General features: G+C 37.8%; 1 protein-coding gene across 13 annotated transcripts in view; it reads left to right on the forward strand.

Moving 5' to 3' along the window:
* The window catches only part of LOC124164505 (sodium/hydrogen exchanger 3-like), a 440,080-nt gene extending 424,226 nt beyond the window's left edge, over positions 1–15,854 (forward strand). For 11 of the 13 annotated variants that reach the window (XM_046541835.1, XM_046541837.1, XM_046541839.1 and 8 more), the window contains 2 exons: positions 7,014–7,175; positions 11,227–15,854. In XM_046541835.1, the coding sequence (XP_046397791.1) occupies positions 7,014–7,175; positions 11,227–11,900 (836 nt within the window). In that variant the 3' untranslated portion in view covers positions 11,901–15,854. The remainder of the gene's footprint in view (positions 1–7,013; positions 7,176–11,226) is intronic. The other 2 variants (XM_046541842.1, XM_046541847.1) reach the window with 1 other exon arrangement.
* Positions 15,855–16,414: the final 560 nt, after the last annotated feature.

Genomic DNA, 16,414 nt, shown 5'->3' on the forward strand with positions numbered 1-16,414 from the left:
TTCGGGATTGCCACCGGATAAGGTTCTCCATCTGTGCCGATGTTTTGATGGCCGAGTCGTCCATCGTCATCAAGCCCTGATGACGATGGACGACTCGGCCATCGAAACGTCGGCAGAGATGGAGAACCTTATCCGGTGGCAATCCCGAATAAACTTCAATTCTAATGCTTAGTAAACTTGGTAAAGAGTAATATGTATAGAGATAAATATTATATGCATACATAAGGATAGTTACTGATTTTATTCATGTGTTTATTGATTTATGGTGGTGAAAATTATATTCATTCACTTGCAATACTTACAGAATGTTTTACTTATAAAATTATAATAATTTATAATTAATTAATTAAATATTAATATATAATAATATGTAATTTATATTTACCCTTTCTAACATATTCACCATTCTAATGTTTGATAGAGTAGTATATTTGGGGAAAAATTATCATAAATCAAATTTATCCAAAGATTGAGACACATCCACTAATTTAGTTCTACTCCTGGATCATAATGGTGAACTTCAAAATTTATTTTTAGCAATTATGAAGTTATTGAGAACAGTCTAATATTAAGGGGTGGAAAATATTTTCAGTTTTACTGAATGATTCACCCAGCCATTGTTTAAAAAGCAAGCTCTATATTTAAGCTGTTAATGTTATATGTAGGTGCTGTTTAGGTGGATAATTAACATTATATAGATTATGGTAAATATATGTTCTTCAAAATTTTGCGTAAATTGGTCAATTTGGGGAAATAAATGGGCAAAGGGGCTAATGCACTGTGTCTGGTAATGGTTCAATAATTTCAAATGTTGGGTCTTTGCCTTACTACAATCATGATATTCCTGCGGCTCGTTTTTATTTTTTAAGATTTATTCACCAAAGATTTATCATAATTTTAGTAGTTGATTAAATATTATTACTGCCTATTTAAACATGTTTCTTTCCATTTTCGTAATATATTTACTTGAAAATGTGAATTTCAGAAGGGTACACCTAATATTATTCTTTGCAGCTTGTTATCATTAGCAAGGTAAGTGCATCACATTAATAATATAAGGTGTGGTTCTATTTCATGGTGATCTTCTTATATCTTGAGTAAGGGTATATTATATTGTGATTTTTTAAAATAAATTATCATTATTCAAAACCATTCATATAAGTTTCAATGCTATGAACATGCATGTAACTTATGAGTATTGGCCTGACGGCAGGTTGTCGGCGTTAAAAAGCAATATATAGATTACATAACATATACATGGTGTGCTGCCATTGACAGGTTTATTGCCAGTGGGTACGCCCTGGTAATTGCCAAATTCGGCCATGTTTGAAAATTAAGTCAACTCAATTTTAAGTTTTTTGATAAAGCAGGATAATGACCTTTAACCCCTCAACGCCGTCATGCGTACCCAGTACGCGCCCTTTAAATTTCGTATGCCGCCGTCATGCGTACCCAGTACGCTTCCTGACCTACTGTTTATAATATTTTTTCTCCGCCAGATACTGTATGTTAAATTAAAACTAATAGCTCTATCTTTTGAAGAAATGTTTTGCCTTTCCAATAAAATATTCATAGCGGTTTTATGCCTTCAAGATTTAAAAAAAATGCTTTGATAACATTCCGTTTTAAACTAGCGCCTTGACGACTTCGGTCCAAAAACTCATCGCCTTCTTTCAGCTGTTCTATCATGAAAACTTCCGCCTATTCTGCTTGAGAGACGTCTAGAAGGGTCAGCTACTTTAGCTTGAGATACGGTATCATCTGAGCTCAATGCCATCTCTCTGTTTTCCCCTTGTTTGTCGTCACCTCGAGCCCCAAGTGTGTTTGGTCCGCCTCGTTAGTCCTAAGCGTCCTAAGCGAAGGGGCCATGTGCTTCGCTCTGCATTTATTTTTTATTTTTTTTTCTGGACAGTAATCAACGAAGATAAGATTCCATCTAAACAGTCAGCGTATACCAGGGCCCCTTCGAGATATTTTCTCGTCTCTTGAGGGAGCTTCTAAACCACAAGCTTCAGTCCACCCAGTCCACCAGAGTCATTCATGCTGTGTGGTGTTCGTTCAGGCAGTGTGCTGAAATTCTCATCGGGTGTACTTCCTGTGTGGTATTTTTTTATAATTGGGGATCCTACGAAATGGGAATAGTATTGAAAGGCAAGAAAGAGACTCGGAAGTCTGTTTGTGTGTTAGGCTATAGTAAAATCATTGGTGGGGTGAATTTCAAGGACCTATTATTGCATTCGTACGTAATGGAAAGAAAACGCCATTACAAGTGATGTATGAAGTTATTTAGGAGACTATTGAATGAGGCAGTCCTAAATTCATATGTTGTTCACATGAAAAACACGTATAAAAATTTGACTCATCATTTCGCGTGCCATTGGGCGAGATAATATTTTTGAAATATCCAACGTCATACGAACTGTTTGGACTTGGCCGTCACTCATTACACAATTTAGTACCAAGACTCACAAAAATTGACTTCCTAAAGACAATTCCTGCAGCTGGGAATAAATCAAAGACTCAAAGGAGGTGTGCAGTTTGTGCGTAACATGGGAAATGAAGAGTTTGCGTGTACTGTTGTGAAAAATGTGCAGTGGGATTATGTTTGGATTGCTTCAAATCATGTCAGAGCAGATTTTCTAAGGTAAATCATTTGAATATTTGGATATTGACGTTTGAAACATTAGCATGTGATCACCTATATGAAATGATACGGTAATAATGGAACAAAGTCAGAGAAGTGGGCGGAGTGGTAAATTTTCAAGTAGGCGAAACGGGTAATCCTATCGAAAGTATCCAATCTGTTATGAAATTTTCAACCCCAAATAACTAAATTACATCATGTAATTGTATTTTTTAAATGCATGGAATGTTAGAGATCTCGTAGCTTATTCGAAACCAAATAAAAATCCTTCAAAATTGAAAATTTATTCATTAGTTCATAAAAAGAGATACATAAAACAACAAATATTTTTTCCAATCGCTCGAAAAATTATTATATAGTAGCGCATTATAATACGCAAGTTTACAAAAATTTTCAACGATACTGATCGTATATTATGAAAGATATAAATTATTGAATGATAGTATACCAAAAAGGCGAAGATTTTTAAATCTCATCCGGCCGCTGAGATGGGATTTAATTAAATGCCTGCCGCGCTTGAGGGGTTAATAGGAATCTACCTCTAAGGGAAGAGACATCCTGCGGTCAATCCTTCATTAATGACTTTGGTACCATGGGCACTATTGGTAATTTGGTGCCCATTTTTTAAAAATTGGGGATGCATACTAGATGACTCCTCCATTTTATGTAGTTAGTATAATTTTCCTTAGAGATCATTGCCCTTTGCCATCAAGTGAAATCATAATCCAGTTTACTTGATTATTGGTGATTTGAAGAATACCCTTTGATGAGTTATTAGTGAGTTTGAAATGTATTACATACATACTATTTCCATTCATACTGTATTGAATGCTAAACTTTTGTATAACTATTAATTCATTTGAGTTTTTTACATGTCTACCTACTGAGGTAAAGAAATATACATGTAAAGGACAATGTCTGCTGGGTTTTCTAGGTCTTGATAAATATTCTGCTGAAATAATTTTGGGCTATCTGAGTCTCTCAGATTATCCTTAAGCTTTGTTAATTTGGTACCTTCATGATGTAATAAGTTTGTATTGCCTCTTGAAACATTTTACAATATCTTAGAATACCAACATTACCAATGATGGTCACTAAACAGCTGTTATGTTGATTAATCTGGAAGGGGGCAGAGGGTCACCAAACATTGTTACTGGAAGTTAATTAGCCTGTTCAGTAGGTCATCCCCTATAAATGTTATGAGCAACCACTGAGCACTGCCTATGAGTAGTCTGGACCTCTGTCCGAGAGCCACTTGCCCAGGAAAAAGTTTTTCAACAAGGCAATGTGGACTCACAACTCAACAATTTTAATTTTTATATTGCTTTTGAATCACTTGAGATGGTTCTTTGGGATTTAATGGAGGATTTGTATAAGGGAAGAGCTAATTCCAAGGCTGACCCATGGCTAAACTCTAAAATGGTTTTAAAATTCACATTAATTGGTATGCAAAAAAATTCCCTGGACTGGAACCATTGGATCTTAATGGCTTTCCCGGCCACTATGCAGACCTGAGTATTCAGGTTTCTTATTTTCGATGGGAATTATTGAAATATATGTAATTATATTATTTGGTAATCTGTAAAATTTTAAGTAATTCCTCAGTGTTACCAACATTTACGCACATTTGGTTGGAATATTATTTGGCTCGGGTACCAATTTCCAAAGCACAGGAAGTATCCTTAAAACACCAAAACTATGTGGAAAATGTGGCACCACTAATTTGAACTTCTTTGCTACCTGATATGAAAAATAATCACACAGTATTTTTTTAATTAATAGCATGATTTTATGCTAACTTTTCAAATGTTGATGTACCCTAAAATATTTATGTGAGAATGATTTGCAGAATGTCATGATTGAAACTGAGGATCCCATATATATTTGCCAATTAGAAGTAATTTATGTGTATTTTGAGTGAATTCCAATAATTTTAAATAAACTGTAATGCATATCTGAGAATGGTATAGTGAATCTGTGGTGAAAAAGTTAGTAACAGCTAACTCCGGGGACAAATAACTTTCATAAAAATAAGTGAAATTAATGAAGAGCTAATCTTCATATTTAGATTGAAGAGCGAATATGTCAGGGTTTTGAAATGTCGCCTAGGTTATGTCCCTAGGTATTTGCACTTTCTTTAATTGATTATCTTTTATGCATGATAGTGATGATAAAACATGCTGTGCATAACTACCTCCCATTCCTATTTGGTATGATTTACTATTGTTAATCCAATAAAAAATAGCACACCAAGTGCAATATGATTTCACAAAGTGCGCACAGTCAGCAATGGTTGGTATAGTCTCCAGATAATTTTTTTATTGTCTAGGTATCAATCGATAAGTCTTCTGTGTGGAATGCACTCCTTTCTCACTATAAAAATTAATCTTTGCCTGTGTTTGGGAGTTTCAGTTTCAGGGAAATTTTACTTGAGGTAACATTAACCTTTTTGATTCACAGATTTGTGTGAAATGTTTATTTCAAAACTCATCAAAAATTGCATTATGTGTAACATTTTTTTCAGTTTTCATGCATTTTAATTGCAAATTTTTAAAGATTTGGAAAAAATATTTCTTTTAATAAAATGCATTTTTCCTGGAAGAACCTTATTTCATCCATGCAATTGTGTTGACTAAACTTTGACCAATTAATAAATAGCAAAGTTAACCTTACTAATTTACATTCACCAATCCTAATTATTATGGTGTATTGGAGGTGTTTTAATTTCTGAGTAGAACTAACATTTTATGCATATTTGGTGACTATATTTGTAGCACTCTTTATCTCTGCACAGCCCAAATGAGCTGATTGGAAAAAAACAACTTTGGAGAGTCCAGATTTCATTCTATCATCTTGTCTGAGTGGTTTAACCCGTTGAGTAATGGTATCAGTAGATGGCAGGTCATGAATCAAAATGGAGATATTAGACTAACGTGTAATAATTAGTGACTTCATAGTAGGGTTGCCTAGAGGCAATCTCTTTTCTCATTATTTCTCTGTACATGAGTAAGAACTGTCGCAAAAAGTGAGCAGTTTCAATTTTAGGATCTGATTGGACATTTAACTAGCACTGAAAACTACTAAGTTAGTTGATTTTGTGATTTTTGTAGAGAAAATAAAATTACAATGCTTTATCAAAAGCATCATTATTTTTGCCTTGGCAATGTATAAGAATGTATAAAATTTTGAAACAGGTTTATACAATTTTTTCATAGGGGGTAGGTAAGCAAATCTTGGGTGCTCCAGAGTTCAGCTAATTTATTGTTTGTAAAACTGTTGTGTCAGCTAGGAAAAAACAAAATTTCAGCATAATTTTTTTGCTGCTTACCATAGGGCATAAAAATTCACTTGGTACGTTCCACCCTGATAGCATTGAATGGAAAAATTCGAATGTTAACCGGCTGTTAAATGTAATTTTTGTTTTGAGGAAAGCCCTAGAGAAGGCTAAAAAAGTTTATCAAAATATTTTCTGTGGAAAAACTTGAGTCATCATTTAGGATCCAAAAAATTAGCCTGTGCAATGGTGAGCATGTACTATACATTTGTTTGAATTTGCAGATGATGGCCCAAAAAGTCTCGTAAAAAATTTGATTATCACCAGGGTAACCTTACTTGAATCTGTGAGCAACAGTACTACTTGTGCCATTGCTTTCATCTGCATCCAGCTTCACTGCGGTCCCCAGGCAAGGAAATAATATGGACGACGGATAATGTTTTCAGCACATTACAGAGGAAATGAAAAGGCTTTATCTAAATACCACTATGATGCCTAACCTTAGTGAAATTCATCTGAAATGAGCTTACAGCCATCCTGCAGTTGAATTTTAGTGCAGTATTATCTTGAGATTTATCAAAATAGACAACATCTGTGTCAAATTCGGTCTTGTTAGAGTGCTAGACCAAACACAAAAACTCATTGAAGGTGGATGATAATCTATACTTTTCTACAAGGACCAGCTAACACAAAAATATCGCTAGCTATAGAGTTATTGTCACTATAGGCCGCTCTCATTATGACCGACTAATACTGTATTTTTTCCACACAATGTCTATGTATCATTGGTGCAACTCCTTTGCAAGTTGTACCCTTGACAGAATAACTATCTAAACAAGTTGGGTTAAATAAATTTTATGTGGAAGATTACTTAGTCATTATTACTCCCATTAGCATGATTATGTTCCACTAACAATTGCATCCCTGCAGGTTTTTCTTGTTTTGGTTGATGTCATCTGCTCTCATCTGATATTACTACTCAATGGACCTTCACCTGCTCCCTGTGTGGTGTCTGTACTGTCTGTTTAACACTGGTTTTGGGTCCTTATTCCCTTCTCTCTCTCTCTCTCTCCCCCCAATCTTAACCCTCTCCAGACGACCCCCACGTGACACCAACGGCAACAGAAACACTCCTGCCATGGAAAAGGGATGATGAAGCGGACATGGGCACGTTCCCCATTAAGCAAAGGGAGTTCCCTCCTTGGTGCACCAACAAAGAGTACTTGGCACACAACTCCCCCTCTGCCACATTCCTAGGTGAGTGACTTTAACTGGCGGCACCAAACGATGTGCCTTACAGCCTGCACATTTATGGTGACTGCTGCAGATTGACTGGGAAACTCGTACCATTGCTGGAGGAACTAAACAGCATTGGCTCAGGAGATAATGAAGTCATCCGTCTAAAGTATAGGTCCTGATTCAAATCTCAATCAGGGATTTTTCCCTTCTGGAGCTTTCGAACTTCAAAAATCAATACTTAGTAATTTTATTAGTGTAACAGAATATATAGTGCATGTACCATCTTTGCATTGTCTCTGGGTTTCACTCCATTCCTTCTATCTATGATATGAAGGTATTGGTTGAAAAATAAAGCATTTTTTGCTATCATCAATGGGTATATCTACCGATCAAGACTGCAGAAACTAAGAGCAAATATTAATCAGTAGGCATCTCAAAATGCCTTCTTGCATTTATTCATCGCCGTATTTTGCTGCACTCAACTCATATGGCAAAATCCACATTTCTCAATGAATCATGTAGAACTTGACCAATGGTAATTGATTAAGTATTGGTTGATATAATAGGAAAATTCTATCCTAAGAATTTGTAAAGGGAGGTAATGAGAAGTTAATTCATGAAAGAAATATTAATTGAAGTGGAATTTAGCTCAAATTAAACTCAAATATGTAGTTAGCTAAAAATTTTTAACCTTTTCGTGCTGTTGAAATGTTCGCTGAAATATTTGTGTTAGACTATGAGCCTCTAGAGGAACCAAGCTGCCTATTTACTTTTAAAAGTAAATTTTGGAGAAAATTCTCTTGCTCTTGGTATTGTTAATGTCAATGCTATTGATTTCCCAGCCCTGAGGAGAGCAATATTTAAAGACCCAGCTTACAAATTTGGAAGAAATGTTCAAATAGAAACTGTTGTGTGAAATTTGTCTTTTTGGCATAGAGTCATGGAGATCTGACAGGAGTGGCAATTTTGAAAACAAAGACTTTTGTTTAGAAACTAACCTGGTTTTTGGGTATGATTATTTGGTTCTCACCCATGCTCAGTGGAATGTACTTTTATTCTAATCTTATTGTTGGTTTGTCTAATCAATCCTAATCAAGTAAATTAAACGACACACTGTGAATGCTAAATTATAACCTTATTTATTCATTGGTGATGGCTAAAATACTACTCTTACTAAGTGCTAAAAATATCGATAAGTTTAAAAATAATATTTTTGACCTTTCATTGTGCACTATTTTTTTGCAACCTTTGGCATTCGCTAATTCCAGCCGTGGGCTTTTTCAGCAATACTTGTCTTTGCAGGTTTTCAGGTTCATCCACATCTCGTAGTTTTGTGCTCAAACTTTCCCCACTGTTGCAGGTTGCATCATCCTGGGAATAAGTATTACCGTATAAGCTTGTGTAAGAGGCGCACACGTGTAAGAGGCGCACCCCTATTTTGAGGAAGGAAGCTATAAAGAAAAAATTTTACGGTATTTTTTTTATCCTATCGTGCGGTGTTGCAGACGTATGCCTGGAATTTCGACAGTTATCGAAATTTCCTCTTTCAGTACTATTTGAAAGAGGAAATTTTGATAACTGCGGCGGCATAAGAGGGAGTAGAAAGAGTTCCGATCCTCTCTTCGCATACGTCATCGCTCTACGTTGCTTGTCCTACTCACGAACAGTTTTTTTTAAAAGCTCTCGCAGGAGTATTGCAATAGAATTGCAGCCGTGGAAAATTTTAAGGCAAAACACGACAGGCACATAGCATGAACCTTCCCAAGAGATAAGACAACAATCGGGGCAATCTCAGCGCCTTAGGATAATAACCACGTCGCAGATTTAAGGCCCCTTGCACACACACCGATTTTGGACGGCCGGTAAAATATCGGCCGTCCACATTCCCATAGTGAACAATGGGAGAGCATTGGAGCTTGCACACGTACCGAACACGCGCCGGCACCGGCTAAATGCCGGTTAGCTGCCGGCCATTGTCACTGTGGATCGCCGTCGCCGGCTCAAAAACATAGCAACTTATCGTTTGACCGGTAAAAATCCGGCGTGTGTGCAAGCATCGCTTCGCCGGTAAAATATCGGCCGATATTTTACCGGCCGTCCAAATTCGGTGTGTGTGCGCGGGGCCGTTTTTTTTCCTTTCCGGGACTCCATAGGAAATTATCAAGTTACAGGGGATCAATGGAAACGCGTTTCATCCCTACCCCATCTCACCAACTGACCTTTTTCGGTCTACCAGGTTCAATTCTCCGAGTTTCTGGAGGTCAAATGCTAGGTGAGTCACCTTCTGAGCTCGAAGATATCTCGATATCTTTCAGCAATTGTATGACACGCACGAGGTTCTAAAAAGAATTAGACCTAACGCGACGTATATCTGACAGCATTTAAGTTTTTTGAGCTCTAATTGATTGACACAAAGATTTATAGCTAAAACAAGGCTACTAATATTCAACATAGTCCAAACAGCACAATTTCGGAAGAAACAAGCGTAGCATGAGCGCATTCAAACAAGACGAGACGGACTGGAAACTTCAGGCAACGCAAACTGCGTATATCACATTGCTGAGCCTTCGCCACTTCGCTTTAAAGGCAACGACGTCACATGCAAGATCAGACGTGTTCTTCCCTTGCTCCTTCGCTCATAGCCTGAAATATGGAGCGCGCTCCTTCCCCTCGACCTCTCCTTCAGCGCTAGTCCAACAATGAACACACTCGTTCGAATTTTTTAAACCGCAGGTTTTGACACCAATATGATTTTCAGTTGCAAAAATCCTCATATTAGCGTCTGAAGATAATTTTTGAAAAATCAGGTGCTCAGCGTAATGGAAATTGCTCGGCAAGACAGATATTGACGAATCAGGTATGTCCTTCAAAACTACGCGTTTCTATACGTTTGATAAGCGATTACTATATGCAGTATAAATGCCGCGGGATACCCACTCGTGGCAGTAAATTTAGCGCGCGCTCCGGAGCGAATCACCCCGCGCGATCTTTTCAATGTTCACCTCTGGGGTACCGACGTGACGGCGCGATGCTTACGAGAAATTCAAACAGGAGCATTTTAAAAATACGTCACTAAGGGAGAAACTCCCCTACCTGCCGCTTGATTTTGACCCAGGGTTTCAGATGACTGACTCACGCTGTAAACCAAGGCCCCTCAGTTCCCCTTGGACTTGCGACCGGGTAGGGGAGGGGGGGAAGATAAGAAGTTTGTGTAAGAGGCGCACCCCCATTTTCGGCTGCAATGTTTGGGGGAAAAGGTGCGCCTCTTACACGAGCTTATACGGTATAATGATTTAGCTGGGAATATTGATATTTGTGTATTTCTCCTCATGGTCAGTGTTTCCTCGATGCCTCAACGCTTCATGGATGATTGAATTGCACAATTGAACCATTTTTCGGCAAAGGCATTAAAAGTGGAGTCTCCAAGGGACCTAAAGTAATTTCCAAAGACTTCTATGCCATCCATGAAAATTATGCAGCTACATATTTTCCTATGTATTTCCTTTGTAACTCACTCATTTTTCTAAAATTGATTTTTTTTAAACTGACTAATGTTGGGGTCCCTCTTTGGAAATATGAATCTTATCAGCGTTAAACATGGTAGATGGTTAGGATAGTTAGATTTATCTTTTAACACGTTCAGCCCAACAGGTGTGTATGTAATTCTTTGTTAAAACTTAAGTGGTACTTAAAATCTTTTTGGGCTATATCACTGCATCAATGCTCAGGTGACACCGGCATTTCCCCTGGTGATGCTGGTCACTTTATCAAAGAAATCTGGTGAGGTAGGAAATTTTATTCGTATATATTGCTGTGTCAGGGGTTGGGGGAATAGGAGTGGGAGGCGTAAGGAGTCTGTTGTTGAGGTGGGCGTTTTTCATGATTATGGGTTGCCAAGTACAACTTATTTTGAGGCTGGCGGGTGAGGACACTGATCTCTACCCTCACCTATCCATACCAACCATTGAATCACTGATTGAGTGAATGCATCCACTCTTTAGGAGATTTAGGAAGGATGTGACCCTGATTTCCCCATAGCACTGTCTGACCCTGTCACCTTCATCCCCAGGCGGTTTGGAACAGCCCAAGGTCGCTTCCGTGATTGGCCTCTTCCGTAGGGAGAACTCTGAGGGCAGTGGGGAGCCATTGACGGGAAGCACGAGTGCTGTCCTGCTCATTGAGGAGGGGCCCTTCGATGAAGAGGAAGAGGCGGCTGCAGCCGCGGTCTCGTCTTCGTCCAAGGGCTCCCGTGGCATGCCGTCCCGGCACAAAGGCAGGAAGGGGAGTGGAGGAAGCAGTGGCGGGGGCGCTAGTGGTGGGGCGTATGGCACAACTGCACCATCGACCCCCGCTCCCCCCTCCAAGTGGTCGTCAACGTTTCCCTCCGCCTCGTGCTCCGCCATCCCCACCACATCCTCGGGACTGCCGTCGGCATTCTCGTCCGCATCCGGCCGACGAGGCTCCCTCCTCGAGCTGAGTGGGGCATCCACTTCCCAAGAGGGCAGCAGCACGCCACCACAGAGGGGAAACACACTCCCTGCGACTGGGTCGATGAGCATGGGCCCCTCGACGAGCGGAAGCCAGACGGCCAAGTCCCCGATGGCGTCATGGCGGGTGATGGGGCGAAGCGCCACCGTTAAGATGGGTAGCCAACGGGAAGAGGACGAGGAGGAAGAAGGGGAGACGGAAGAGTCTGAAGACAATGACGGTGACGATTCGTATGGAAGGAGCTGCAATATATAGGGGCTCGAGAATCTTTTGCCTTACTGGGTTAGGCCTCCTGTGAAGGATGTCGAAAAGGTGGGATTGTTAATTTCCGACTTGTGAAACAGGCAAGAAATTTTGAGAACCATCACTGCTGCCAGCCTATCCAAAATTTTGAGCTAAAATCTGGTCAGCTGAAGGGTGGGAACCTTCAATATGTTCCTTTGAATAGGTTTGAAAGTCGGGTGGGATATTAAAAAAAATATGGTTGTGAAGTCGCGCGTGTTTTTGTTGCAAAATATCTCTCCCACGTGATCAATTGCTGAGGATAACTGGGTGATGCTTAGTGTTGATTTGGAAAACCTCTGTTGTTACCAAGCAATCTGTTGAGGTTGATTGCCATGTAAGTTGAGATGGACTGACAATAGATCACCTCTGAGGGCTGAAAAAAGTTGCTAGATCTTTGTCTGGAGAGAGAGCGCAAGGATTGGTTGTGAATGATTTGTTGATATCAATTGTTGGCAGACAGGCTGGAAATAGGAGCACTTCAATTTCCTATGGCCTTGAGGCATCCAACTGAGGAGAGAGTAAATCCCCTCCAGAGAGATTGTATGCATTTGAATGACAAGGGCAATGAAGAGAATGGATTTTTTTCTAATGAAAGCTTGACAGATTGATTTGAAGAAGTTGAGTGTGGTTTGAACCTGAATGTTGTAGTAAATGGCATGAATGAGCAGGTTTCATTGTCTTGAGTTACGACCGAGTTGAGGGTATGAGTGAATGTGCGTTTAATGCATGGTTGGATTCAATGATGGAAATTGGTGGTTTCAGCTGCTAGAAAATACACGATGGTGGCTTTCATAAGAGTGTTGCAGAGATGGCCATATTTCCACTTTGGCACTTGAGGAGATTCTCAGACTCATGGGAAACAAAAACATACACTTGGCTAGATTTCTGAAAATTTGTTGAATTTTTTCAAGAGGCTTAAAAGTCTAGCATCAAGTTAAATAGTTGTGTTACTTTGTTTGTTTACTTAATTGCTGTTTATTTGGAGGACCGCTTTTGAACCTTGAACTCATAGGTTTTTTTACTATTTTTTTAAAAAAAGATGATTTATACACAAAGAAGTGGTTGCGTCCCATCCGAAAAAAATATGTGATAAGTGTCGTTGCTATATTCAACAATAATTTTGAGCAGATTGCGGTGCCTGAATAAGAAAAAAATCTCACTTACCCTGTAAGAGAAGACCCGAGGATACCAAAATATGAAGGTATTTTCAAAGGGCCGGCTGGTTTTTGAAATTCTTGCCGGCTCTTGACTCTTGGCTGTGCTCACAGCGGCATTTTTGACAAGTGTTGCTGCCGTGACTTACTTGTGGGGATCCAGATATTAATTAAAACGAAAAATGTTTTTCATTCTTGCCTCTCTATTTTAATTCAAGGGGTGAGTTGTGGGGCACTGCGTGAAATGAGATGCAAGATTACTATATACTAAATGAGAAACTTGTACCTGTTGATCTGTTGCAAGTTGTAGAGAGGAAGAGAAAAAAAGCTATAGGCTATTTTTTTTAATGCATAAAAAATGGTGCTTTCATAAGGGTGCAATTACTCTGCTGGTTCAAATAATGTGTATATTGGGCGATATGCGATGGAGAGGGAGTGACGATTTTTCAAAGACCCCTGCAGAGTGATGCACACACTTTTTAAAGTTTATAGAGGTTTTAATTGATGGTTTTTTCGATTCAGGGAAATTTGTTGTGTGTAAATACAAAAACATAAATATATATATATATATTGCCGAATAATTATGAAAGAGTGAAAATTGTAGTTTTAGAAGTTAACATTAATATAAAAGAAAAATTCATAGGGATTAAAAAGAGTAAAGGAAAGGTGATATATATCACTTTCAAGTAAAATAGAATGGTACTTAATGTTCCAAGTATCAGTTTAACGAATTGAATATTTCTCAATTCTACAGGAAAGCTAATGGGTATTCCAGAATTTCCTCTGGGAATTTAATTTTTTTGTTTTTTTAGTACAGATGAGCAAAAACAACCTTAATATCGGAAAATATGAACTCTAACACCACTCTAAAATGTTGGTGATTGCTTGTAATAATGAAATCAGGAAATTAATTCTTGACTGAAAGACCTGATGTTTAAAAATCATAGCAATCAAACCATTTCAAATTGCATGTAACATTGTGAATACTAAACAATAATACATAGTCGTACAGATGTGTACTACCAATTACATATATCATGCAGTATTTTCGCCTAGAACATTCGATGTCTTAGGCAGATTAGTGCAGATCAGTATTCTGTGTACCCTCTCCATAAAAGGAAAGTTCCTGCCTGAATTTAAAATATTGACAAAATTTTAAATCTTGACTATAGGCAATTCTTGGGGGGGACAAAATGTCCATTTTTGAATTCCTTTCAATGAAAGAGGAAATTGTCCACAAATGATCGATTTTAATTATTTGTACCATTTAAAGTGGTGATAACTTTTATTTATTTATAGATAATGTTTTTAAAATTAAACTGAAAAAAATACCTGTTGATAAATGATTTTATATAAGGTTATGATTTTTTCCATCCTTTTAAGGCAAAAATAAACACAGATGGCCATTATGATGCTATTTATAAAAATAAGCTGACCCATTTAAGTGTTTTTATCCACTCACAAATGTAACTGTGGATTGGCATCATGTTTCAATGACTTTTGTTGCCATCAGTCCTGCATCCTGAGGCATACTATGCCCTCCTAGTTAATGATAGCTGAGAAATTTGACCGTATAAAATTTAGTTTTTGATTCAAATTTTTTTATTTAAATGTTTATTGTTTCAGTCATCATGCTTTCAGTCATGTTTCTAGATTTTTATTTCAAAAATTATAATGAGAAGTCCCTCGTGGCCCTGAAAAACATTACAATAACATGTCATTGACTACTTCCCATCATGCTTCTAGAATAATGGGCAAGCATAGTATTAAAAATATATAACATAGGAGCATAAAATCTCTAACCGAAGTTTATTGTGATGGTTATTGCCCTCTGCTTTGAGAACTACATGTTGGTTTGTTCTATAAAATACATACCATGAAAATTAAACTTCTTGCTGCTTATGCTCCTACAGATTATTTGCCTTAATTTAATTCTAAATAATTTTTGGTGTATAAATTTAATTTCAAAATTTAATTACATAGTAGTACCGTTGTAAGTGGCTCATAGCATGAACACTTTCATCCACTCTTGTTGTGACAATGATTTATTTTCAATGCTCACTTTGGCCCTGATAATACTAGGCACATGTTTTAAAATTTGGAAAAAGTTGCTGATATACTTTTCTAGATTTTTTTAAACATTTATTTCACCATTTTACTTAATTGGCAATTGAAGCTATTGGTGTCTATAAAGTTCTTTAGCCTTATGATATAAATATATTATCTGTGATGACTAGATATTCAAGTACATATATGCTTCAACATCGTCAATGGTATGTACTGAAAGTTTTGATTTTTTGAAAGTTAAACAAACATCTTCTTGCAGCGTAGTATTACAGTGGAGTGCAGTCATGCATACAATATTTAATATGGCACAATTATTATACATATTGTGGGGGATAGAAAGAATATATTGTGTACATTTTTCCAATGTTTATCTCACTTCAATATGAGTGGCAACAATTCAGCTCGCAATACTACTTTTCAGCGGTGGAGATGTTTGAAATATATAAGTCTCCATGGTGACAAATATGTGTGTATGAAGGTGAACTTGCTGAAAAATATATACATAATTTGAAGCCACGTTATGACTTGAGAGTAAGGAGAAGAAGGTATGGCACAAGTGTCTTAATAATAATAAGGAGTTGGCCAATATTGTAAAGTTTGTTCAGGCTGTGCCTGGAAAAAATAAGCAGCATGTTGCTGTTCTATGCATGTGGAGTCGATTGAGAGCGTTGTTTGAATAAATACACTTATATTTTTCAAATAACTCGTGGATATTTTATTACACAGCACCTACATCTGTATGAGGAGTCTATCCCAGTATTAACGGACGGTCCCGCAACGTCACAGGTACATCACGATGCGACCAACGTGAGGTTCCAGCAACGTGGCAGGAGTGGTGGTTACGTTGCTGCAACTTGCCTGCAATATGCGAAGCTTCCAATAATCCACATCACGTCCATGTCACATTGCGACCTTCCGAAAAATTTTTCCTGCACTCCAGATACCATTGCATAATCTAATTCAGGCCTATTTAGACAGTTCTTTCTTTTCCCCAATAGCTTGTATGAACCCCCTCTGATTATATGTAATGGCTTAAATTAAGAGTGATTCATGTAAGGGGTTTGACCCGAAATAGCTCTGACCTCCAACCATAACGGGTAAGACTATTCCGCAGAATACATGAGACATTCTTTGCCCATTGCCTGGCCCCTTCATCCCCTCCCCAAGGCCTGGTCATTGGTATAAATACACCTGATGTCAGTATTTTAAATACTTAAGTCCCCAGCATTTAAATATCAGAATTGAAAATATTTAAATACCAAA

Source organism: Ischnura elegans, chromosome 8 (assembly GCF_921293095.1).
Source record: "Ischnura elegans chromosome 8, ioIscEleg1.1, whole genome shotgun sequence".
Classification (NCBI taxonomy): Eukaryota; Metazoa; Arthropoda; class Insecta; order Odonata; family Coenagrionidae; genus Ischnura; species Ischnura elegans.